General features: G+C 36.5%; 2 protein-coding genes across 2 annotated transcripts in view; one reads left to right on the forward strand and one right to left on the reverse strand.

Moving 5' to 3' along the window:
• Window positions 1-11,008, forward strand: part of LOC149011063 (uncharacterized) — a 31,866-nt gene extending 20,858 nt beyond the window's left edge. The window contains exons 6-9 of the mRNA XM_089161630.1: window positions 8,177-8,214; window positions 8,295-8,502; window positions 9,385-9,494; window positions 10,607-11,008. Coding sequence (XP_089017756.1) covers window positions 8,177-8,214; window positions 8,295-8,502; window positions 9,385-9,387 — 249 coding nt within the window. The 3' untranslated portion in view covers window positions 9,388-9,494; window positions 10,607-11,008. The remainder of the gene's footprint in view (window positions 1-8,176; window positions 8,215-8,294; window positions 8,503-9,384; window positions 9,495-10,606) is intronic.
• A 2,770-nt stretch (window positions 11,009-13,778) lies between these two features.
• On the reverse strand, window positions 13,779-17,266 carry LOC149011064 (cAMP-regulated phosphoprotein 19-related protein). Its single transcript, XM_089164040.1, has 7 exons — window positions 17,151-17,266; window positions 15,947-16,025; window positions 15,649-15,711; window positions 15,498-15,545; window positions 15,327-15,389; window positions 14,149-14,206; window positions 13,779-14,043 (listed from the first exon to the last, which is right to left on the reverse strand). Exons 2-7 carry the CDS (start codon window positions 15,992-15,994, stop codon window positions 14,015-14,017), a joined length of 309 nt encoding a protein of 102 aa, XP_089020166.1. The 5' UTR covers window positions 15,995-16,025; window positions 17,151-17,266; the 3' UTR covers window positions 13,779-14,014.
• Window positions 17,267-26,309: the final 9,043 nt, after the last annotated feature.

The following is a 26,309-nucleotide window of genomic DNA, read 5'->3' on the forward strand; positions in this document are numbered from 1 at the left end:
GTTGCTTGTTGGTGTCCGTTGTGCATATTCTCTAAAATTGTGCACACTAACCTTACAAAAGGTTTGTGATTTATAGTTTTCTTGCTATTTCTATCAATGAGTTCATTATTTACATATTTATTATGAAATCTAGATGTTTTTATAATAATGTGGGTAGTTTATGTTTAAATGCAATAGACATATCAATGAAATGTGCTTAAAGCCTTGAAATAGACTCACCCACCATAGGCATGATAGTCCTAAACTTTGTGAGTTGTATTTGTAGTTTTAACTGTTGAGGCACAAAAATATTATTGATAATATTGTTAAGATCTGAGGTGAGGGAATGGGGAAAAGTGGCATTTGATCAAAGGCCTAGGGGATCAGACCTCTGGCTTGACCAGTGAACACTATGCTTCTTCCTAGTTAGGGTCCACAAAATTAGTAGTGACACATGAAACTTCTCTTTTATTTTCTTCTTCTTCTTCTTTCTCATTCTTGGGTTGGTTGGAAAAGGGGGTGGGGGTGGGGCTGGGGCTGGGGCTGGGGCTGGATCTTGAATCAGACGAGCCCCAACAGAGCAGTTTCCCACACCCTTAAAAAGAAAAGCCCGCCCCAAGGCCTCACTGATTCAACCTTGTATCTTATAGGGTTTAGCTTTGGCTGGTACAGGTAAATCAATCCTAGTTCCCACTATTGCCTGATACAAATGTTTACTTGCATCAAGGTGAAGTTTGCTAGACAACCCAGAGACGTACATAAGTTATTTGTAAGACTAGAAATGGTAGAATTAAACATGAAGATTGCAATAACTTAGGGGTGATTCTCCATCAATGGGTGATATTATGAGGAAAAGTTTGATTGACAGAGCTTGTCATGTTCAATTAGGGAATAACCACAAGGTGAAATGGCATTACACTAGACAAAGGCTCAAATGAGATGAGGAAAGGTCGAACATAAAATAGAGTGATGTGTAGGGAATACAGATGCACAACCACGAATGAAGAGGAAACATAAGCAAAACACACACAAGAAATTTAACGTGGTTCGGCAAAACCCTTCCTATGTCCACTAGAGAGGAGATTCCACTATTTTAGAAAATCTTGCACCACTCTCACATCTCACAAAGTGCTATTCTTTGCTTGACTTATTACCTAGGTTATCCAACAGAGACTATTTATAGAAAAACCTAATACCCTAATCCCAATATAATTACAATTTTAACCCAGTATTAGTAATTGACCCAACCGCTGTTTCAATTACAAATACAACCAAAACTACAATTACTTGAACCCACATAATACAAGACACCCAATTCCAACAATCTCCACCTTTTTTTGAATTTTGCAGACCAACCTAAAGAAAACCGTTGCTGATGTCTCTTTGCAATCACCCGTCTCTATGGATCTGCCACACCTTTCTGCATGGCCCGCATCCCCTCTAGGGATGCCCTTCTGGTGCCATCACCTAAACCATTATGACACACACCCCCACCTAGGGTGTCCCGTACAGCTCGCTGCAGTTGTACGGCATGACATGGTTCCACCTCGCCTTCTTTTTAGGTTTGCCCTTGTTCAGTGCCTTAAAAACTTGCAAATTCTGCTTGCTTGTACCCCTTGCCCGATTGTCAACTGGAGCTTCACCTGTTTCAACATTCCCTGCAAGCCTGTACAACTTACCAATCATCTTTCCCTGCATCACTACCATGAATCCTCTTGAAACCTTGAGAACTCCACCTTTAGATGACCATCTGAAACCTTTAGAATCCAAAGTACTTAATAAAATCAGATTCTTCCTTAAATCTAACACATGTCTAATCCTAGTCAAAATTCGCACAATTCCATTAAACATGTGAATTCGTATAGTCTTGACTCCGACAACCCTGCTTTCCGCATTATTTGCCATATTGATGGTACCACCCTTACATGCATAATATGTAGCAAATTGATCCTTGACTGAACACATGTGAAACAAACACTCAAGAGTCTAAAATCCAATCTAAAGTATCCAAACCTGATGATGTAGTTAGAAGGGCATCCCCTCCTTCATCACTCTAAGACTAATCTAAAACTGCAATAGATGATTCATCATTCTCGTTTTCCTTCTTTTTCTTATCTTCCTTACGCCTTGGACAATCCCTTTTTAGAATGACCTTCCTCTTTGCAATAGTAACAGACTACTTTGTGACCAACAGACTTTGAGTGACCACTTGACTTGCCAGACCCCTCCATACTCCCACTTGATCTTCCTCTCCTATAACCACCCCTTACAACCAAGGCACTACTTTCGTCTGACTCCCTAACATTGCCATTTTCTGCCGTGTTTCATTAATTAGCAATGCAATAATAACATTGTTAAGATTCAAAGTATCCTAACCAAAAATAATGTGGTCTTAATGTGATCAAATGACTAAGGGAATGATGCTAACAAGAGTAACGCCTTATCCTCCTCCTTGATCTCTCGTCAAGAGCTAGCAACTTTGTCAAAATCCTGTTGAACTCGTCCAAATGCTTGTCAAGATTTGCTCCTTCTAACAACCGAAGACCATATAGCCGTTTCTTTAAAAACAACTGATTTGTCAACGACTTGAACTTGTACTTGCTTTCTCACTTTGCCTAGACTTCTTTTGGGTCCACCAACTTAATGACTTCACGAAGAACATTATCTATCCATAAGATACAACTGGATCGTACTATTTGCTAGATCCCTTAACTTTTGCCACTGGTCTTCCTTCATCTCCTCTGGCCTTTTTGATTTTTTCTTGAGAGCGTTAGCAGTCCCTTCCCGCATAAGGATGTTCTTCACTCGTATTTGCCACAAGGTGAAGTCACAATGACCATTAAAAAGTTTTATGGAGAAACTAGAACTCTTCCTTGCCATCTGATTTGTGCCCTTCGTAATTGTCATCAACCTAAAAGTTCTGTTCGTTGATCTCCCTATGAACCTACAAAATCAGTACTAACGAAACAAAATTCCCTTGATTCGTTATGTTTGTGAAATTAAAAGTAACCGCAAGCGCACGATATCGTGTAGCTAACGGGTCGATCTTAATGAGATATGCCACTTTAGAATTAACTTCTTAATGATAATGCGAGAGTGCAACGATTAAAATTTGTTAATTACTTAATTAAACTAAACGAACGAACGGTCCTAATCCATACATTTAATGCTATCGAATTGAAACGAAAATTAAAGCAAACATAATCAACGCATAATTAATAAAAGCAGAAAAAATGCGAATAATAAATAAATAAAAATAAAAGGGAAGTGATCCGAATGTCAACTCTGGATCTAGGGAAGGGGAGTATAATTATAATGACTTTGACCGTGGACCCTTTGCTGTAGTTTACAGTCCACCGATCGGGGGAACGGATATTAGAGAAAAATAAATTGCAGAAAAGAAATAATTAAAGCAATAAAAGGAAAGAGAAACCTTAACCAAAGAGAGGCACGACTGTAGGCTTTTCTGATTAAAAACCCATGGGAAGGGAGAACAATAAATAAATGTAGAAAGTAAATTGTATAAAGTAAATTGCAGAAAGTAAATAACATAAAGTAAATAATAGAGTAATAAAAGGAAAGGGAAACTTTAACCAAAGAGAGGCACGATTGTAGGTATCTTTGATCAAGGACCCAGGGGAAGGGAGAACAATAAATAAATGCAGAAAGTAAATTGCAGAAAGTAAATAATAGAGTAATAAAATGAAAGGGAAACCTTAACCAAAGAGAGGCACGACTGTATGCATCTCTGATCAAGGACCCAGGGGAAGGGAGAACAATAAATAAATGCTGAGAGTAAATTCTAAATTAAGAATATGGAGGGGTAGATAGAAGCGGGAATGGAGGGAGGAGAGAAGATTATTGAAGATGGTTACTTACTTGCGAATTGAACAAACGATTCGAATCTCAACCAACCCTAACAACCAGATCTAGATCTAGAATGATCTTGATCTAGATCTGCAATTGCTAGACCCAGAGAAAAACGAATCTTAAAGCTTAAAACTTGAACTAGAAACTTGAACTTTAATTGCATTACATAGAAAAATTAAACCTAAACATTCAATCTAAAAATTTAAATCTCACAAATGCAAGCAAAGAAAACTAGAGAAAGCCTAAATAAACTGAAGAGAGAAGGAAGAGTGCTTCTACTAAGCTCTAAAAAAACCTTTTCCTTTGATGGAGTATGCTCTCATTTTATAGAGTTTACATGAGATATGAATCTTAACAGAATTTGAATCAAACTCAGGGTTTTCTATCGACTCAGCCAATTAGGGTTTTGACGTACTAATCGGACCGACTTAGAGAGATCAGATGCATAATTCCACCGTTGGATTTGAGGTTTAAGAAGTCGTGAAGCTCTCCTCCAAAAATCAACACGATCGGACACCGGATGACCGTTCGATGAAGGGCTTGATCGAATCTGGATAGAGACATTCAAAAACGGGATTTTTGCCTCTTCCTTCTCTAAATATAATTCTTTTTTCTCTTTTTCTTTCTTTAATCAAATCCCAAATATGAAATAAGATATTGAAGTATGCAAGGACTCTTTTCTCCATTTGAACTCTCCTAATAATATCTTTGTAGATTTGATTGATAATTTATAATCTCAGCCGTAGATCAAATTTGCCTTCTTTATCTCTTCAATATTTCGGAGTTGGCCCATAATCATATCTCTAGCCCATCATGCTCCAAATCAGGCCCATTTACACATTTGAGAATTTGAATGGACCTCTTGACGTGTAAAATTGCATGATTCATGCCCAAAACTCCAAATATTTGCTTAAATATTGAAAAGTCCTAAAATCTGCAAAAATAACATAAAACCCAAGGTAGCTCCACTCTAAGTGTGTAAAATGCATGCTTTATGCCCTAAGATTTCACACATAAATGTGCTCATCACGTTACTTCCATTGAGTTTGGGAATACCCAAAAACCTCAAGAACACTTAACCCCTTTCAAACACTTCGATACAAAATTTTGTGGAAACAACCTGTATGGTACCAATACAATAATTAAAAAAATATTTAAAAAAAAATCTTTGTTGTCTTTTCTAGCATTGAATTATTATTGTTATTATTGTTTTCTCCTTGGGTTCTTCCCATGTTCTTCTTTCCACTTAACAACTTTTCAAACACTTTTTTCCCCTTAGCCACGCAACATAATTATTACAAGGAAATGAAAAGTTAAAAAAAATTCCAATGCAAGGATTTCTTCCTGACATTCAATCCACCTCTCTAACCTGTCTTAAGAAAAACCGCCTAGTACAGAGGACGAATGGAAAAACTCAATTTTTTTTTCCTTTCGATCAAACCACTCTTTGATCGCCGACGATCTGAACCCCAGATGCCGAACCTTCTTTCTTTTTTTCCCCCCTTTTCTTTTCCCCTTTAATCTGTCTATCCTTAATGATCAAGAACAATTGAAAAAAAGTAATACAATTCACAATTTCTAAACCAGAAATCATACTTTTGATCAAATCCGTCAAAACCTTCTTTGTTTTCCTGGCACCATTCCTCTCCTTCTTGGATCTTTGCACTCCTCCGGCAATGACCACCAAACCTTGCTTTGATACCACTTATTGGGAATATCAAATATGGATGTGCAACCATGAATGAAGAAGTAACAAAAGCAAAACACACAACTGCTAGGAATTTAATGTGGTTTAGCAAAACTCGCTTACGTCCACCCAGAGAGGAGATTCTACTATTTCTGAAAATCCCACACCATAGAAGAAAATTCAACCGAAATTGTCAAAATTTCGATTGAAATGTTTGCATTTTTCAAAATAGAAATGAAATTTCAATTATTTCGGAAAAGTGTCATTGGAGATTTCGACCATTTTGGAGGTTTTGATAGAAATTTTGACCATTTTGACCCTTTCAACATTGCAACTTGTTTTTCTTTAGTTTTTGTTGATTTCTATGCCATTATCACCTAATTTTCATGACTCCTTTGCCTTCAAACAACTCTTTGCTCATTTTTGCCTCCAAACACCTCCTAAGCCACAACAACTACGAAGGAAACTCCGGCAACAATAGAATGTGAAGCAAGAACCATACCCAACAGTTCCAAACTTTCCCTTTTTTATTTTTGTTTTCTTCATTCCTTAAATGATCTTGTATTGCCTTGGAATTAATATATGTTTAACCTAGGACTATGATCTATGATTGTGTTTTGTTAAACTTATATTTTTATTATTTGCTACCATTTTTTCATTTTCTGATTTTAATAATTATTTTTTAAAATTATGTATTTTTATTTTATGTATGTATGATATATAGGCTTCAACTTAATATATGTGAGACCCCATCACTTGATCTAGTCGGTCATTTATTTTGTTGACTTCTTGTATATGTAACCATTCTACCAAACAATTCATATATGCTGATGATTCTATGCCTGTATGCAATACAGTTTGCACTTGTCGGAACCAGTCATTTGTTAGTATACTTGAATGATAAATTTTCATTTTTTTTTTTTTTGCAAAATACTAGTTCCATTGTGTTTATTATGCTTGAAATAGGTAGTATGCAAGAATCCAAATCATTTTGAGTCCATATGAGGCCCAAAATTAAAGTTCCAATTTTTAGAAAAAAGTGTCCAATTTCGACCGAAATTTTGATTGAAACATCAAATTTCGGCCTTTTGCAAGGTTGAAATTCCTGTTTCGATCGAATTTTCTTCCTTGCCTCACACCACTCTCACACCTTACAAAGTGTTACTCTTTGCTTGACTTGTTACCTAGGTTATCCCATAGAGACTATTTATACGGAAACCTAAAACCCTAATCCCAATATAATTACAATTTTAATCCAGTATTAGTAGTGGACCCAAACACTTTCAATTACAAATACAACCAAAACTATAATTACTTGGACCCACATAATACATGACACCCAATCCCAACATTATGTAGTACAAAAGGGCTTAAATTTTGGTGATTTCAGTTTTGGGCATAATTATGTAAGGACATAAAGGGATTCATTTACCTATCGTAAATGTTTGGATAGACCCTTGGTAGTTGAAAGCTCAAACTAGCTTTTTGGCGTGGAGTTGAAGTTTTACACTTCCCTTTTACATCCATGGGATGAAATTCTGCTCTGCAACCTTAGTGGATCATTTTTTTGATTGCATGCTAGAAAGATTCATTAATTGATACTTTATTTTAGGGTTCAATTGTATTATTTGTTGTTTTTATTGTTGTTTTCATTATTGTAACATGGTACTCCAGATATTGCCTAGGCATCTAGGCTAGCAACAATATGCCTTGTCAACACTTTATCAGTTTGTGTTATTTTTATTTTTGTTATCTTTTGATGAACTTGTTATATTATATCCATGCTTTGTTTATTTATTATGTTTGTTTCTCATATTAGGCAGTCACCAGCATAGTTTTTTCATATTGCTATGATGTGGCTTCTATGCTGCACATAAGCATATAAAGATAAAATTGTTATTTCCATGTTGTGTATACTTATATACTGCAGACTGGGGCATCTAGTTTGTGCATTGTCACCCCTCCAACACTTTAGAGTTGACTAGTCACTGTGGCAACTTTGATATGTATTGCACCTTCATCAAACTAAACTCTGACATTACCAGAATTCTGGATACATTTTGACTTGAACTTGCCATTCACATCAATTCTTACTTGGTTTTGTAACACTTCATTGTTTTTATCTCTAACAAGTAACAACTAAGTTATAAGTGTTAGCAATTGTGCTATACTGCTATGTTAGGATATATGACCTAAGTGAACGGTGGGGCTACTCTTGAGTCATGTACATATTAGATGCTGTTTGTCTATTTACTTTATTACCCTCACCATTATAGCTTGGCTCACAAGCAAATCTATGATAGGCGTAGTTTCTATTTTTCTTCGAGATAATTAGTTTCCATTTTCATGTAACCCAGTTTAGGAAGTTCCTAAACTGGGATTGTTTTTGGTTATTAATATAGTGGGTGAAGAGAGGGGAAGGGGGCTGCCGGGGGGGGGGATTTTCTTAAGAAACCTCTTCCTCCTCCATCTTCTCTCATGTTCATGTCTTCACTTCTCTGTGTGTGCTGGTTCGTTAACTACTGCTACTGTCTCTATATGTCTTGTATATTCCCTAGTTTTCTTTTAGGTAGATGTTTTTGTTCGGTTTTCTATTGATCCTGGCATTTAGGAACTGACGACATTGATACTCATATGCAGGAAAGAAGCAGCACCATGAATGATAGAGAGAGCTCTGAGTAAACTTCACCTCAAATATCATGTTGTTATGTCTAATTTAATGGACAGTGCCTGATTATTATCTTTTGTGTTCATTCAGATGCTCACAGATAGACAATTCATCAGAAAGGACCTGTAAAAGGTCAGATGGACATGGTAATGACTATTGTGATGGTCCTCAGAGTAAGAGATTGCACATTGAAATTGTAGATCAAAATGGTTGCAGCAAACCTACTGGAAAGAGTGTAAAAGGTTCTATGGCAAGAGAAGTTCCTAGCCCTAGGAGATCATTGCGGCTAGTCTCAAAGGTTTACACATACTACTTTTCATACTCAAGACAATAGCTGATTGAAACTATTCTCCCCCCCCCCCCCCTTCCCTTTTATATGGTTTTGTTTTTTCCTCCTGTAGTGGCTGCTGCTTGTTTGCCCTAATTAATATAACTTCACAGAAAAGAAGTGACTAATATTTATCAAAATGGAAGAAAAGGAGAAACAAATCACCTATCTTTTAACAGATGCTTTTTGTGTGAAAATTGTGTAACTACTACTAAATAGTGGCACTGTTTACCTTCCTTAAGGACTGCATTTACCTCTTTGGTAATCGTTGTTCTCATACTAATGAATATCGATATCAAACTTGAGTAATTTCTGTTGGGTATTAGCAAAGTCGAGTAATACTACCCCACATGTTAGCTTTGCAGGATGAAATTTTGATACTAGGTAATGATGTGACCAATTTTCTAGTTGGTTTTTTGAGTCAGCACTTCTGTAACATATCAATGCAAGCAAAATATCAAATGTTAGGGCCATTTCCAGCCCCCCTTTCCCTAAGGACCAGTGTGAAAGCAGGACTTGCAGTTGGTAATAGGCCCTTTTCTGTGGACAGATTTAGAGAAACCAGATAAAGTCAGGAGAGTGTATGATCACTAGGTTTGAAATCTATATGTTCATAGGTTTTCCCTGCCCCTAACCCCCCCCCCCCCAAAAAAAAAAAAAAAAAAAAACTCATTTATCTTTTGGAGATTCTGTTTTAGTTGTGACTGCCTATATCTGCTAATATCAGTTCATTTTTAACTGTTTTCTCAACTTGATACTAGCATCATCTCATTTATCTAAGCGCATCACTTTTCACATCTTTTATATAATAATAGATTTATCCTTTCTAAAATAGTTCAGTTTTCTTTTCAGTGAATTCAAATTCAAGTCAGAAGTAGGACAAGGTAGGTCAGTATTACTCGCATCTTTGATGGAGCCATTTTGGAAGAAAAGAGGCTTGATGATATGTTGATGCAGTAATAGTAAGTCAGCTTCCAGTTCTTTGCTTCTACTATCTCTGAATTTGTATGTTTGCCTCTGTGTGTGTGTGTGTTTTTCATTTGGGATATAATTAGTCACCCCCCACCAAAAAAAAAAAAAAAAAAAAAAAAAGAAAAGAAAAATCGAACCCTGCACTTTATAAACTACTGTTGCCCCCTCACGTCAAATGGTGTTAGGAGTGTTAGATGTCCATTTTACCATTTACTCATAAATCTGATTTTATCTGGTTTTAAGAGATGGGGTTAAGAAATACTCTCCTCGCCCATCTTCTTCAGTCAAATTATTCAGAAGCTATTTACCAATCTCGTCCCTGCCTGATTGAACCTTCAAGTGTTCATCAACAGTGACAACTCAAGAGATTCAGGCAGTGTATTAGGGGGGGTTGGAACTTGGGGTTCGAGTTCACAGCTCCAGTTCTGTAGTTCAGTTTTTCTTTCTCATTGTCAGTCTCAACTATTTCCCAGCCCCTGGTATCCTCCTCCTGGCACCTGCAGAACCCAAATGAGAGAATCAATGTGATAGTGAGCTACAGTCAGTCACTAACCAGGAAGCACTTCTCCACTGCCTAGGCTCCGAGTTCGTGCAGCTCAATAGGTTTCTAATTTCACCCACTTTTCAGCTACTGTTCTCAGGAATTCATCAAAAACAGTCCTTTTTGCTACTTCTGATTGGTGGGGGTGCTGCGAGATTCACCGACATACTCCTGATCCATCTTGGGTTTTCATTGAATATGGGTAGAACTCTTAAAACAATATGGTTTTTATATTTAGTTTTCTAAACTTAAAGAAGTAAGTCAAGACATTCCCCTATTACTACGGGTAGTTTTTGTAATTTTACCTTAGGTTGATAAGGTTTATCACATCTTAGAGTTATTTTGGGGATTTTTGAAAAATGTAAAGCTGCCATGTCATTGGCTAACAAATAGAGCTTAATGGCAAGGGGGCAATTGTTATTCAGGCAAAGTTTAAGGTTTGATTAGTAACTTAAAAAAATACATGGGATAACTTTGTAATTAAGCTATAGTACAGGGGCATTAATAATTATCCCTTTTTTTTTCAAAAATTTTGATTGCTATTCTGATCCCCTCTTCTAGGTCATATTTAAGCTGGAAATGGAGGAAAGCTGTCCACATTGTCGCCAAAACCATTAATTCACATCTAGAAGTTCAAGTTGACTGAGGAGTCCCATTATACCTATAATGTTGAGATGCAGCAGGTTATTACAAAGCTTTAAGGTAGTTTTTTATTTTATTTTTTATCTTGGGATATATACCAGAAACAGTGTAAACCTTTGGGGTCCTCATGGCAATATTCTTTCATTCCTTTTTGATAGTCAAAAGTCCGTTAAACCAGCTTTCTAGTGTATAGTGTCCCAGTCAGATTGTTTCATATATTTGTTTTTTGGTGACATAATTTTCCATAGAAGTTATAGCATTGGGAAAACTGTAATGTCTTTTAAATCTTTTTACTAGTGGATTGTTCTTAGAAATGTTCCATCACAAGGGTCTAATTTATTTTCTGCTTCCTGATTAATCATCATGATATTGTGTGGATTCATAAGATTACATTTGTTCTGGAGCAGAGATTATGCTAGCTCCCTCACTCTGCAAACTGCTGGAGGGATCCTTAACTAGCTCTTGATTGCTCTGTTCGGAGCAGTAAACACACACCCCTTTACAAACTGGGTTTCAGTGTACAGATCAGATCGAGCGTATGGTGAAACCGAATAGGAATTCAAACCAGTAAATACTAGTTGACACCTAAATCTCAGTTTCAAGATCAGTGATACAAGGAAAATGGTGCCCAACCAATTGTAATCTCAAATCAACTAATCTCTTCTGCCTTATTGATTGTTAAGTTCACAGAACTCCAGCTTGCAGAGCAGGTCTTGTGGCCTTTCAGCATTTGGTCATTGTGGTACTTGCACTTTCACGGTTTTGCCTTTTCTTAATGTTTCTTGGATAGATATTGGCTCTCTACAGCATATGGCGTTTTTTGTTCTCCTGAGGTCTGAAATCTTCTGTGTTCGTTTTGACAATGAGAGTTCCTTTTCCATGGGATATGTGTGGCTGTGTTGATTGGATTAGCAGAGTCAGGGATCGAATTGGTCCTTGCCAATTTGGATCAGAATCATCTGGAATTGGTCCGAAGAACCCAATTATTGGTCCTCAGACAATTTAACCAGTCAATATCTTTCTTGATGTGAAATTGCAAAATTGATGGGAACGGTCATGGCTGATTCTGATTCTGATCCTGATTAGCTGATTCTTAATTTGTTGGAAACTGCTGATTAGACCAGGGTGCTCAGTTACTAAACCTTAAATACAGTTATACAGATTTTACATAATAGTATATATAATACACCTTTGAGGTTAGTCACCTTCCAAATTAACCCACATGCACCCGCACTATCTTTTCCGTTCTTTGTCAGGCTGCTCCCCCCCCCAACAAACAATGTGCCCTCTTGTCAGAATTTTTCCCACCCCTTTTTCCCCCCCCCCCCTTTTCCACAAAAAAAAAACCAGCCTTGAGGAAGCAAAAGATTTGATTTTTAGGCTTTCCTTAGAATAAAAAAAACTCAAGAAGCTTCGGTTCAAATGAAATGTTAAGTTTTGGAAAACATCCAAAATGTGATCACTGCAATGCAAACCATAACTCTTAAGTTGATTTTAAAAGGCCACTGGTAGATTGGTGGCCCATGGTTTATGGGTGAACTACAACAGAACTATGCAACATTTTGAGTTTTTTTACGTGTGGAACCTTTTAGTAGAGCATAAACTAAGTTGGTTCTCCTTAGTGCGATAATTACTTAATTACATAGCTACATTAGAGGGATGCATCCAAAGCACAACAGTCTTCAAGGAGAGGATCCTGATATGGAGATATTAGAATGAGTGATGGGTTTTCGGAACAATGAGGATAACACTGTTATCTTTACTGGTATTTGGCTACTCTTAAGCTCTTTACACGTCTGTGGTGAAGACAAATGTTCACCATGTGAAATGTTTCAGGACCTTAACATACCCATTCTTCTCTTTCGTAGGGAAAATCATCTCTATTCGGTCATGGACGTAGTCTCTAGGTGAATTACGTAAATCTTATCTTGTGTGCGTTTTTACGCAACTTTACAAAAAGCACACACGACTCGTCTCTCATCTAGACACAAGGGGGGGGGGGGACCCCCATTTACGCAGATTGTTTGGTTAGAAATAGGGCGTTGGCATGATGGATTGGAAGGATCTGGATTTTTTTGCTGCCATGAGTGCTTTTGTACCCTTCTGGGCTACAAGAGCCCAATCCAGTGCATTTTTTGAATTGTGGTTAAATGTTTGAAATGTAAGGACAAGGTTTAAAGCACCAGTCGATATGTATCGGTATCGCAAGCTTGTGATATGATACCAGCTGATATGTATCGGTATAGCAAAGCTTGTGAAACGACACAGGCCAATACGTATTTAAACTTTTATTTTTCTAAAAATTTTCCTTCTCTCAATGTATCGGCTGATACATGTCGATACTTAGCGATATGATGCAATACACAATGATACATACCCATAAGTATAGATTTAGCCTAAAAGAGAAAAAAAACTTGGTCTCGTGACAAGCGACAAACTCTTGCATTTTTTACTATTTGTGACTAGCTGGCCCACATTGAATCTTGTACATGGGGAGAAATTTCCTGGATTTGCAAATCCCAAAAACTTAGGAGAACTTAATGTTCGATCTGAAGAATGTGTTATGTCAAAGATAACAACTTCAAAACCCCTAAGGCCTTGGATATACATTAGAAGATGTGTTTGACACCAATTTGAGCAAAGATGTGAGGTGAAACCTTGAATCTTTGGAGGCATGAACTACTTCAGGGCAATTTGCAAGCCATTTGACTAGTGATTGCAAGATAATCGTGTTGGACATACAAGCCTCTCAATTAAAAAATGATTTTTTTGTTCTTATGACCATTTTTCTTCTTTGTCAAGATAGAATCTATTGTTTTCTATTTAAATTGGATTATTTTCATATGTATCTTCGATATCTTCGATATGATACCAACTGAAACGTCTCTTAAAATCACCCGACCAATACATTGCCGATACGCGATACTTTAAACCTTGCATAAGGAAAGATAAATGTTGTGATAAGCCAAACCAAACCAAATGATGCTAAATGTCTTGATACAATGTGCCAAGCAATTACTTCCCAACTACTAAGATTTAAAAGTAGATAAAATTTCTACTCCCAAAGGACCCTATGAACAGAGAGACAACAAAGAGCATTTTTAACAGCAAGAAAAGTCAACACACATTGGTTTTACTTTGATTTAATCTGGGAGCCACATTTGTATTGTCAAAAGGAGGTTCCCATCTCAATTCATTTAGTTAGTTAATAGACGATCATGGATGGAAAAACTCCCTACATAATAGAGATACATTAGAGCAACTATGAGCTTAATAGATATAGAAGGATAAATTAAAATGAAGAAACTGCACCATGGATCATCTCATTCAAGCATCCTCAGAAGCATTACTGCCATCTACAAATGGAAAGAACGTGGGGTTACATATGACATTTAAAATAAGAAAAATTGAATGCGTTATCAATCGAGAGGCTTAACTTGCAACTAAATGATTAGATATACCTTCACCATCTACAGGAGCATAAGGAGACTTTCGCGATCGTGCTTGTTGTTGTGTAGGCTGAAATGTAGATAGGAAAGCACAAATAAGAAAGAAATGTGAAAGTCAGTATGTGAGGTAACTAGCTTTGCTGCAGATAGAAAGACTAAACAAGTAGTACTGGACCCAAAACCTTTTCATTTCATTATTGATAGTGGGATAATACCACTGGAAGTGGTGTAGTAGACAGCTTACACAGTAATAGTAAACAAAGCAAAGCTAACTAAAGCCAAAGTATCCCCAGAACCCTAGATTTCTGCAAATTTTGATCTATTCTTAGGAACTACTAATTTGTTCTTTTATTTTTTGGGGGTGGGGGGGGGGGCTTGTAGATTTAGAATCTGAGAGAAACTAAATGGCCTTGAAAGTGAAGTGGAACTGTGCAGGGAGGGGAAGGGGGGATGCTTCTTGACTTGCACCTCCTTTCCAAGAATGCTAGTTTAAATCCAAAATTAACAATAGTAGGTTGAAATCAAGTAGACCTCTATGGAGAATCCTGCTTGGTGCTCTGCCTTTCAGGACACGGCTTTCTTTCGAAAGAAAGAATTACTATGGATCGTGAAAGCATAACATCACAAAATGATAATGATATCACTGGTCGATCTAGCTTTAGAAATACTTGCATCAATTTTTAAAATTTAGGCTAGATCTCTCCACTGAGTTTCCATTATTTCAGCTCATGGTCCCTTGCTTTAACAAAGAAGTACATAATGATTTTGTTGTTAAGGGCGTTGCTAATTTATTTGTCCTAGAATTCCAATTCAGTAGAGTGGATGAAAAAAATTTATATTTAACTGAACATTAGAAAATCTGTCTCAGGAACAGGTCCAAAATCAGGTTCCAAATTCTTTCAACTGATTTATCAAGTTGTACTTTTTTCAGAGTTTTCCATTATTGTTAAGTTTAGCCAAAGGTTCTATGGTTGGACTGCATAGATATAACCAAGTCATTCCAATGGTGTAAATGCAATTTTCATTCAATATTAAACACTTAAACAAAAGATAGAAAGAAAAAAATCGATAAAAAACCATCCATTAATCTGGGATATAAAGTCTTGCAGAGTAAGAAAAAAACATGAATTTGGGGATGTCAAACCAAGAGAATGCAAGGCACATAATGAGAACAACATTTATATCAGTACCTCCAGTTTAGGCCGAAGAGCTTCTTCAGGTGATTCAGTTGGCTTCTCTCCAGACGCTCCTTGCTGATCCTCATCCAAAGGATTAGATGTCAGATACTTAATGCAATACAAGACCACTTAAGGTCCATCTTGAAGAAATAAAACCAATCATAAAATAAAAAGCAGCCATACCTTCCCAAGCGCCCAATCAGCCGAATCAAAAAATGCACGTTCATGGTCCTGTAGTTAAAAGTTGATTTTTTTTTTTTCTTTCAACAGAAGCAAACTCAAACCATCACTAGTTTCAAGCTACAGAGTTCAAAAGTATCACTTTGTTACTTACCTTAGAGATTAGTGGTGGCTTCTTGGGCACCATTCCTCCATACTTTTTCTTTATTGCTTCCTCCTATGGAAGAAGATTGCAGGAACCAAAAGTTGAAGAAATTGTTCGGTTGAAACAAAATATAATTCAAAATCCACTCTAAATAGCATTATGCCTTCCCAGAACATAGAATACAGGGTTTTCATTAGGCACATCTAGCCTGGGTTGGAACCCACTCTTTCCCCCTGTACGTCTGCTTTGTGGGCAGTCTATAATATACTTTTATCCAACAGAAAAAGAGAAGATGGAAGCAATGTACCTCTTCTTCAGCTGAGGGCATCTCAGTTTCATCTTTGACATCCGACATATTGTTCTTTTGTTACTAAACTGCTTAGCAGCTGCAATGGGAAATAAATTTCATTTTAGTGAGCACCATAACAAAAAGGGTTTCATCAAGCTAATCATATCCAAACATAGAAAATGAACAGAAATAAACTTATTTGAAAATGTAAGTTAATCAGTATATCACAAATTGGTCTCAGTGGGCAGGGGCAAAGCACCAAAAATGCTTGTCCTGTGAACCAACAAAATAAACCATTACTCCAATTCCTAGTTGTGATGCAAACAAGTTTCTAGGATTCATCTTCTGGAAAGGCGCAATAAAGTCAATCTTGGAAAGGAAAAATCCATCCTTGAGGTGAAACCACCTTGGAGTATAAGAGAGTTGAAAGAACTTCAAGGACGTATTGCCTATACTAGAAGATTCATTTTGTATGTTTTTTTCATTTCATCTCTATCACAAGTGAAAGTTATGTATATGATGTTGAGAAGGGAATGGAAAACAAATAAGAGTGAGGGCACTTGACAGCAAGGGTAAAATCCCTATGTATTGTTTAACAATCTCTCTCTATATTTAGTTAGAATTTACAAGCATGGTACAGGAAAGGAAGAATCAGCACAGTTCTCAAAAGTAGAGAGAGATAATTGAATCTCCAATACCATAGATCAATCAAATCTGGATTAAAAACTAGAACAAGAGAATAAGATGCCACCAACTAGTGTATTGTAGGAAATTCAATGATATTAAACCAATTAAACCAACCCTGTAAAATTATAAACTCAAATTGTTACTGAGCAGATGTGGTTTCAACCGCTTCAAACCCGTTATCTGTTAAGACCAATTGCACTTCTTTCCTCTCCTGTAGAAATGACCATTTGCAATTTTTTTGCTTGCTTTCAAATTGGTTGGTTCAGAAGGAATGTTCATTCTCCAGAATAAGAATTTTACAAACGACCCAGATCGTAAACACAGACAACAACCATAATCTATGGTTATTTCCAAATCCTTCTATTCAATCTATTTAAACTTACACAAAAGCAAAAACCCAAATCTTACCTAGTCTGAATCGTTGTAGACACACCAGAAAATTGAAAATGCAGAAGAAGATTGATTAATTGACGTTGAGATTGAACGCAGAGCAACAAAAATGATTTGAAAGAAAACAGGAAAACTGAAAGAATACCTGATTTCTCCTCCTTCTGGAATCAAGGAAACGGTTTGTTCTTTGAAGGAAAGAGAGAAGTGGTATCCAATTTATGAACCAAAGGAGTTGATGAAACCGAAAACTTTGAAACTAACGTGAGGAGTGGTAGGCCGGTTTGAGGACGAGACGGGTAGTGCTTGCCATGTATGGGATGATCAGCTCATTAAGGTAGGCTTTGACACGTGTCGCAGTATAGAGGCATCACCCGCCTGATTCGTGGGCTCCACAATGATTTTTTTTAATTCAATTATTTTTCTTTCTTTGTTAAAAAAAAAAAAATAATACTGAGAAAAAAGAATAAAAAAGGATGTCAGAAATCAAATTCCATCGGGTGAAGTCTTGCTTTATATTATGTAATACCCAAATCCCAAATATATAAAAACTCCTCTTTGGAAAAAGAAATCCCTCAATCTTCAGTATTAGCATTAAAGGGAATCTTCTCTAAACATAAATGGGAGGGAAAAATTAGAGATTTGTTTTCATCGGTACCAATATGAGTAATTGATCTATGTTCTAGAGAATCAGCTTTGCCTTTGGTCCCAAAGAAATTCGAATTTCAATCCAAGTAATTGATCTGTATCTTTTTTCCATCTGTGGAATTGATATACATTTTAGTTCTTGACCTTGGTTCGTTTACTTGTACCTCAACGACATCATATATAACTTACATATACGACGGAGTATTGTCCATAATCTTCAGAAAATACGAAAGCTTAATCTCATACTTTGAGATGTTGATTTTTTGACAATTGAACCAAATCCTTGAGTTTAACATTGATTAGGAGTGATTGGACTAAAAACAATGATTCGATAACTTGTAATGTATTATTACATATACCTAGTTGGACGAAATTCAAATTTCAAAGGCAAATTCAAATTCATATTTCACCAACTCCCATCTTTATCACTCCACCCTGTCTTCCTTATCGATACTTCTATATTGGTCGTACATACCATGGATAACAAATCCATTGTATTGATTGTACATACCTTAGTATTGTATAAATAGTAGACATTTACCACACTCAAGTTTTTTTTTTTCTTTCCCTTCCTTTTTGGTGAACAATTCATTTGTTCAAGTGGAAATACTAAGGTCAGAGAACAAATCTCTCTCAATCAAGGAGTGGAATTTGGCTAAACAGTTGTATCTGCAATCAAACAGGGCTTTCTGGACTAGAAAATCTGCTGTAGAGTTGTTGTTTCTAGTTAACATTGGGTAGTGGATATTTGGTGTTAAAATAACTTTTGGGCAGGCTTGGAACTCGAGTTCCATCTTGGGATCCCATTGGGTGAGTTCTACAAGGGACAGAGGAGGAGGACCTCTTAAGAGCAGTGGGTATAATGGTGGAGGAAAGAGGAGGGCCAATAACAACAGTATTTTAAAATAGAGTGAGACAAGTCATCAGATTTATTTAACACATTAGAATGATTCAGCCCATCAGAAAGCCCATTTTAAGAAACTAGTTAACAGAACACATTGGACTGTAAAATTGGCTTAGTTGTGTTTTTTTTGTAGAAAGATTGGCTTAGTTTCAATGGGTTCAATTGAGTCATGTCAGGATCAATTGCCCCCTAGAAGGAGAAGTAAATCCCCATGCAACAACAGCAACAAACTCACACTTAAACATAAATGGGAGGCCCACTAGAAGGTGGAAGTTAGGGGGTGCAAGTTTGGCCCTGGCGGTCTTGACCCGCCCTAAGCCCGTCCCTGAGCCCGAATAGGGCTTGGGCTAAAGATTTTGGCCCTAAGGGCGGGTTAAGGCCAAAATATTCTAGCCCTGAACTAGGGCCAAGGGCGGGCCTGGGATTACTCTTTGGCCTGCCCAGCCCATCCTGGCCCATCCCTGATTTTGGCCCTAATCTTGGCCCTGATTCTGGCCATGATTTTGGCCTGATTCTGGCCCTGATTTTGGCTATGATTTTAGCCCTGATTCTGGCCTTTATTTTGGTCTTGATTCTGGTCCTGATCTTGGCCCTGATTCTGACCCTGGTCTTGGTCCTGATCTTGGCCTTGATCTAGGCCCATGATTTTGGCTTTGATTTAAGTCTGGACCTTCCACCCATTATGGAGAAGAATTAATTATAATCCACATGGAATGAATATTTGACACGTGTCAAATTTTAAAAATATGATCATATTTTGTAAAAAATTAATAAAAATAAATTATATCTTCATCACCAATGTAGTAAGCATCCACCTGATTTTGGCCCGATCCTGACCCTAATTTTGGCTCTAGTTTTAATGTTAATTTGACTCTAATCATGTATTAGATGTTTACCCTAATCTTTACATTAACATTGATATATATAACTATAAGTCTTGACTTTGACCTTCAGTCATTTTGATCATATTAGACTAAAAGTTCATTTTTTATATTATTTTTAAAATAAATTTTTATTTTTATTAAGGACATATAGCTATATTTGTAACTAAAATATAATTTTCTTTAACTATGAAAAAAATATCAATACTAAATTATCGTTGATTTACTTGTTAACAAAGTTTTGAATATGATTTTTTTTTTTTTTTAATAAGGATATCAATGGGAGGGGTTTTCAATTTCCATCACCAAAGTAATGGGAGAGGTTTTCAATTTCCATCATTAAAACAATGAGAGAAATTCAGAGATCAATATAGAATTATGGAGTATAAATTTATTTATGTTTAAAGCAACATTATGGGGATGGATTTGGGAGGATCCCAATGGCTGTAGGTATGTCCTTTGGAATTAGGTTTTACGAAAACAGAGAAGTGGAAATCAGGGTTTGGGAAAATTAGAGGCTTAGAGAAGAAGAATTGGTGTTGGGGATAATTCAATTTACTGTTGTTGAAGATCATCTCGCTCGTGCTATATCTCCAGCCCTTTTGGCTCGCAGGTCTCTTAAACATCTTGATTTTACTTTGGGTTCATGAGATTTGGAGTTCCCATCTCTTGTGTCTTTCTAAAATTTGTTTATCACCTGCAGATTGGTTTCTTAATTTTTTTTCTTCGTATAATTTTTTTAACCTGGCTTTTGGTGTGCTCTGGTACTGGTACACAATGCTTCGGTTGTGGCCTCCTGTCCCTGTCCTAGCGTAACCGAAATCTGCCCTGCTGGCATGGAAGTGGTCTTGGAGTAACCAAACCTGCTCTGCTGGAATTGACTCTCTACAAGAAGGAGTTGAGCTCTGGTTCATATCATATATCCTAGGAAGTTTTCCCTTCCCTTTCATTTGTGTCTTTGTGCTTCCTTTCATCTTAGGCAAGTTTAATTCAGATAGGTTTGCTGCATTTTTTTTCAGTGTTTGTTCTTGGTTTATGAGAATACTTTGATTTTTTTCAATAACTTCAAAATCATGGGAATACTTTAATTTGAGCCCATGAAACCGGGGCATAAAGTATAATTTCTCAAGTTTGTATTTTTGTTGGATTACTTGCTGTTGAGATTGTTTTCTTATTGAGTAACAAATATTAATGTTTACTTGGAAGTAGTTAGTATTAAAATTTAGAACTGGAAGAATACTAAGGGTTCCCAGCTATATTTAGATTCCCAGTTCACAATGAACACAAGTAGACATGGGAGCTTCACATGAAAATGGTTCACGATCAGGGTTAGAATACTATGGCTACAACTACTTGGTTCTTTCAAATACACACATCCATTGCTTTTATTTCAATGATGCTTACCTTAATTCATTTTGAAATTGGTCTCTTTTTTCTTTTTCTTTGGTAGAATAGAGTTTGATGGGCTACACAATGCACTTTGGAATACTGAAACGTTAAAGTTTCAAAATCGTAGACTTCGTATTTTCCATATGCCGATTTTCGAACTTCAAACTCAACTGTATTTTTTTTTTTAAATGTATTGTTATTTTCAATACTTCCTTTTATCCTTATATTGATAAGTCTTTACCCTGCCACTTTGACACACTCAACTATGCTGAGAATTGACTGATAAACAAAAATTCTAGCCACATCAGGGCTACCAGATAGTATTTCTGCTGTCGTTGAAATCCTTGATGGACAACATCAAGATGGAAAAAAAAAACCCTAATCTTTCTATATTTGGATATGCAAATACAAAGCTGTTAATAGGAGAACCATCCAAACTTAAAATGTGAATTGGGAAGGAAAAAAGATCCATCCCATGGTGAATGATGGTGGCTTTCTAGACAAATGACAGGGTTTTATGCACTCACAGATGATCTAAGTCTAGCCATTCAAGTTCCAAGTTTTGAATCCTTCTTTTGGTTCAAAATATTTTATATTCATGCAAGACAAATCTTAGAGGATCACAAAGCAGCTTTGTTTTTGTGACCAACTTGGATCTTTAAACGTTTAATCTAATTACCAATCTAGTTGAATATAGTTTTTTGGCTAACTGATTCTAATCTTTGCATTTAAGCCACTGGAAAATCATCTGGCAACATTTTATTTTTTGATTGCAAACACAATAAGTATAAAAACCAGGTTTAAGTAATTTGACATTAAGCTATATCATGTTTCCAGATACTATACAGAATAATACACCAATAACACTTCAAGTCCTCCCAACTAACATCTGAAAGATTACAAATCTGGGCTTTTCTGTATCTACAGAAGCTATGTGGAACTTGGGATGAATGCTAACTATTTGTAATGTCAGGTAGATGCCAAACTGCTGAAAGTTGTAATCATCTAATGCTGTGTATCTTTACAGTGTTGAAACTCATTGCATCTTCTATTTTTTTTGGTCATATACAGCAATTAAAGTAGTTTAGCATCTTCTGTTTTTTTCTCCCTTCTCCACATCAATTTATCTACCGAAAAGAGCTGTGATATGTGTGTTGGGGGAGCATTGGTAATAAACTGGTTCTGATCCAAATTTTATTGTTAGCAATGGAACAACCCCAACCTAGCTCCCAATACAGTGTGAAGATGTTGAAGATCATCTGATGACCACACATCGATTAAAGCATAGACCCCTGGTCTTAAAGCCTCATCTATCTCCCTACAGTTTCAGGATTGACGCTTAAAATACAAGCTGACTAGAACAGAAATTTGAGTGGAAAATAAATACAAAAAGGGAATAGATACATATGTAATAACTGGACAGAAATGAAAATGATACCGATCAATTAAAAGAAGTTTTGATTTACTCAAGGTTTAAAGTATCCCACGATACCATACGATACTAGCAAATACGTATCCATATTTGACCCAACCGATACAAGCATGACTAGAATAGACATCTCGATTGAATTACCCATAAATACAAGCCAAAGGCGCAATACCGATACATATCATATGCTAAAATCATCGACCGAAATTGAAAATGATACCGATCAATTAAAAGAAGCCTTGAATTTACTAACAATTTACTTTTAATTCATCTCTATTTTTAATTAAGCTATTTTATTTCTTCCATCGACATCATTGAGAAATTATTTTAGTTATGCCGTGAGAGGCTTTATTTTTCTTTTCTTTTTTTACCATCTCGCTGATGTACACCTCTTTTCGCTGTTTTGATCGTATCTTTTTTCACATTGCAGCTTAAATAATGGAAACTTAGCTAGGAGAAGGAAGAAGAAGAAAAAAAGAGACAAGGAGACACCCAAGATTTTACCTGGAAAAAACCCTCCAATATAGAGGGAAAAAAACCACGGGGCAAATGTCTTGCGAATCCACTATGAAAAAAAAAATGATTGTACATATAGTGAGGACTTCATTCTGATGTGTATTCCTGGTTTTCATGTCTGTCAGTCTTTAGCTATCCGAGTATTCCAATCCATATCTGGATGAGTCAGATTGTTGTTCGCGCTTTTTGATTTTGCACACTTCGAAACTGGAACCCTGTTACACAACAACATCCCATGTAGACATTTGGTTAGAATCTAATACATGATCGATGGATCACCCGAAAATTAAGAGGATATGTTAATTAATCTACAATAATGTCTATTGAACATCGATAATCAAGATTAGATTACGAACAATTAATAAAAAACCTAGATCGATCAATATCACGATCATGATCATGTACGTACCTTTTCTTTCCTGTATTTGTGCATAATCCATTCGGTTTTCTTGCTTCCTTTGCATGTAGGTTTGGCAGCGTCAGCATATATGTGATGCGTCAACTGTTTGAAGACCCCAATAACGATCTTCCCCTGTCGGTATGTAACATCCTTGACAGGTTTATCGCAGTGCCCTCCGAACCCGCGGAAGACCCCACCACGACGCGCCAAGCCAACATCCGGCCTGAAACACCTGCAAAGTGAACAATACGTATGCCCTCCGATAACCCTTTAAACCTTGCCCTTGTTGGCCTGGTTTGCTTCGATGAGATCTTGAGCCTTGCAAAGAGCTTTTTCTCAAGTTAACGAAGAAATAAAGAGATTTTTGAACACTGGCAAGAATCATATCAGCTCCTGTTTACAATTGACAATAACAAAATGTAAGGTTAAAATTCATGCATGTTTCCAAACGATATTGATGCATATATTTTTTAGTAAACCCTAAATTGCTAAAGAATCAAGAAATATACAACAACAAAAAGAAAAGTAAACTCTAAATTGCTAAAGAATCAAGAAATAGACACCAAAAGAAACGATATGCATGTTTCCAAACGAGACTGATGTGGATATTTTAGTAAACCTTAAATTGCTAAAGAATCAAGAAATAAACAAAAAACTAAACCCTAAATCGCTAAAGAATCAAGAAATAGACACCAAAAATTAAAAATAAAAAAAACGATACATACCTGGAAATAACCACGGCTCAAAGTTGTAGACATCACAATCTTTAACAAAGTTGGTTGGAAGAGTTCTACTGTTTTCCTTGTTACCCAGATAATCTATAAGAAGATTTTTAGGAGTTGGACGAAAGTAGCATCCTGATGGAAGTTGCATTTCTTCTTCTTCTACTACGTTGAGGACTGCAGCAGCGGAATAGTCTTGTTGTGTAATTGAAGTTATCATTTCTACATCGTTGGAGGAAGAGGAAGGCCATTCTATTGTGGACGAGCAGTCTTCTCCAAATTCATCAAAAGGTAATATAGGAAACCCATTCTCACCTAGTGAGTCCAGCGCTTCTTCTACATGGGGTTTCTCACTGCCGTGGAAGTCTTCCATGACCTGCACATTACTATCCCTGATGGGAGACGAGAAGACATGTACGTTTGACGATGATTCTATCATCTCTAAATGAGAGTAGGAGGATGGACCTTCTGGTGTGGTCAAGCAGTCTTGTCCTCCTGAATGTCCTCCTGAAGGAAGTTGGGACATCATAAACAACCCATTTTCACCTCCCTAGCACCCTTGAAACTGCAGCTCTTCTTCTTTTGCATGGGATTTCTCACTGCAGGGAACCGGCTGAAAATCTTCTCCGTTGAGTGCAGCCGCAGAAGAATCCTCGCACGACGAAGGCCATTCTAAGGAAAAGTCCATATCGGAGGACGGTGAAGGGAAACTCTCTTGAATCATCGAAACCAAATTCATCCAGATGAAACTCTTAATCCGAAACAGTAAACCCTGCTGCCATCTCTTCTTTCTTTCTTCTTCTCGTTCTCACGCTGAATTTGTGAATTCGAATTAGGAAATCCGCGCAAAAAATGAAGGTTTTTGCTTTGCTTGGATTAATTTTGTTGAAAGTGCATTAAATAATGCAGAAATTAAAACAAGTGAATGTTCGGAATTACGCAGAAATTAAAACAAGTTGTGTTTAGTTTTGATGATAACAAATATAATTACTAATGGCTATATTGAGTTGTCTTTGTTTAGTTCAATATGAGAGCAAGTGGACCAAATCCAATTCAATGCGAATGCTTAAGCCCAAGTCAATGCCAAGACCAAGCAAAGATGAACATGAAGTCTAAGTCAAGATGAACATGAAGAATAGAGTGCAAAAAGACTCAAGAACATCAATGATCATCAACTCAAGCTCAAGCAAGAAGACTTAGCAAATTAGGACTTAAGTCTCTTCATGTATACTCATATGTAATTGCACTCGATTTGTACACATATCATGTCATTAGATTGACCTAAGATATGTTTGGAGAGTGTATGAGGCTTAGGGTTGGCTAGAAATCCATAAAACCCCTTTAAGTCCTTGTATTTCCCTATATTAGGCATTTTGTGATTCAGATGAAGCTTTGTCCCCAAACGGGGACGAAGCTTCATTTGGTCACAAAAGCTTAGACGGACATCCATCTCACATTTGCTCAGATGGACATCCTTCTAGTCAGATGGACATCCGTTTGGTTAAAAATGCTCTAATGGCTAAATTTTTAAATGGCTATATTTTCAAACAGACGTCTGTCTAGGCTAAAATTTGTCCGTTTTCTATTCTTTAGGGGTTGGGCTAAGGCACTTGAAGGCCATCTATATAAGCCAAATTCACCTCATTTGAGAGCCTTAACCTTTCCAATTGATCAACTACTACCCAAGTACTCTCAAGCTCTTAAATTACAATAAATCACTTGTTTTGCCTCTCACCCTTACTCCACTCTTAAAGAACATACCAAGGTGTTTAAGAAAGCTCGTTGGACCAAAGCTTGAAGTGATTGAAGGCTTTTGTTGAAAGGTCATTGGTGGTGCAAATCATATCATTTGAGCATATAACTCTCATTGCATCACACTCACACAAGGGGTAAAGTGTTACACTCTTTGTAAGGTAATTTTTAACCATCTATTGTATTTGCTTGTCTTCAATTTTAAGTCTAAGTAGAGTAGAATTGGTTTTGGGGTGCTCTTGCTCATGAACAAAGATTGTAGAGGGGTGCTCTTACCTATGAACAAAGATTTCAAAAGGGTGCTCTTGCCCCGTAACAAAGATGGTAAGGGTATGATTTTTTACCCACCGTATTGAAAGCGAATCACTAGTAGAAATCTCTCTTGAGGCCAAGACAGGAGTGAATGTAGAGTTGTAAAGTTGAACTGATATAAATTCTTGTGTTGTGGTGGTTTGTTATTGTTTAATTTCATTTGAATTTTCAATTTATCTTGAATTTGCAATCAAATCGAAAAATTGGGCAATTTCACTAGTTGCAACCTATTCACCCCCCTTTAAGTTGCACCAACAACAACATCAATGAAAATGAGAATTTAAAATGAATTAAATACACAAGATATGGAAATATATTTCCTCACCTGTTAAAGACAAGATTGATCTCCAATTT

The sequence above is a fragment of the Hakea prostrata genome, chromosome 7, assembly GCF_041222555.1.
Source record: "Hakea prostrata isolate BN-2017 chromosome 7, UWA_Hpros_2, whole genome shotgun sequence".
Taxonomy (NCBI): Eukaryota; Viridiplantae; Streptophyta; class Magnoliopsida; order Proteales; family Proteaceae; genus Hakea; species Hakea prostrata.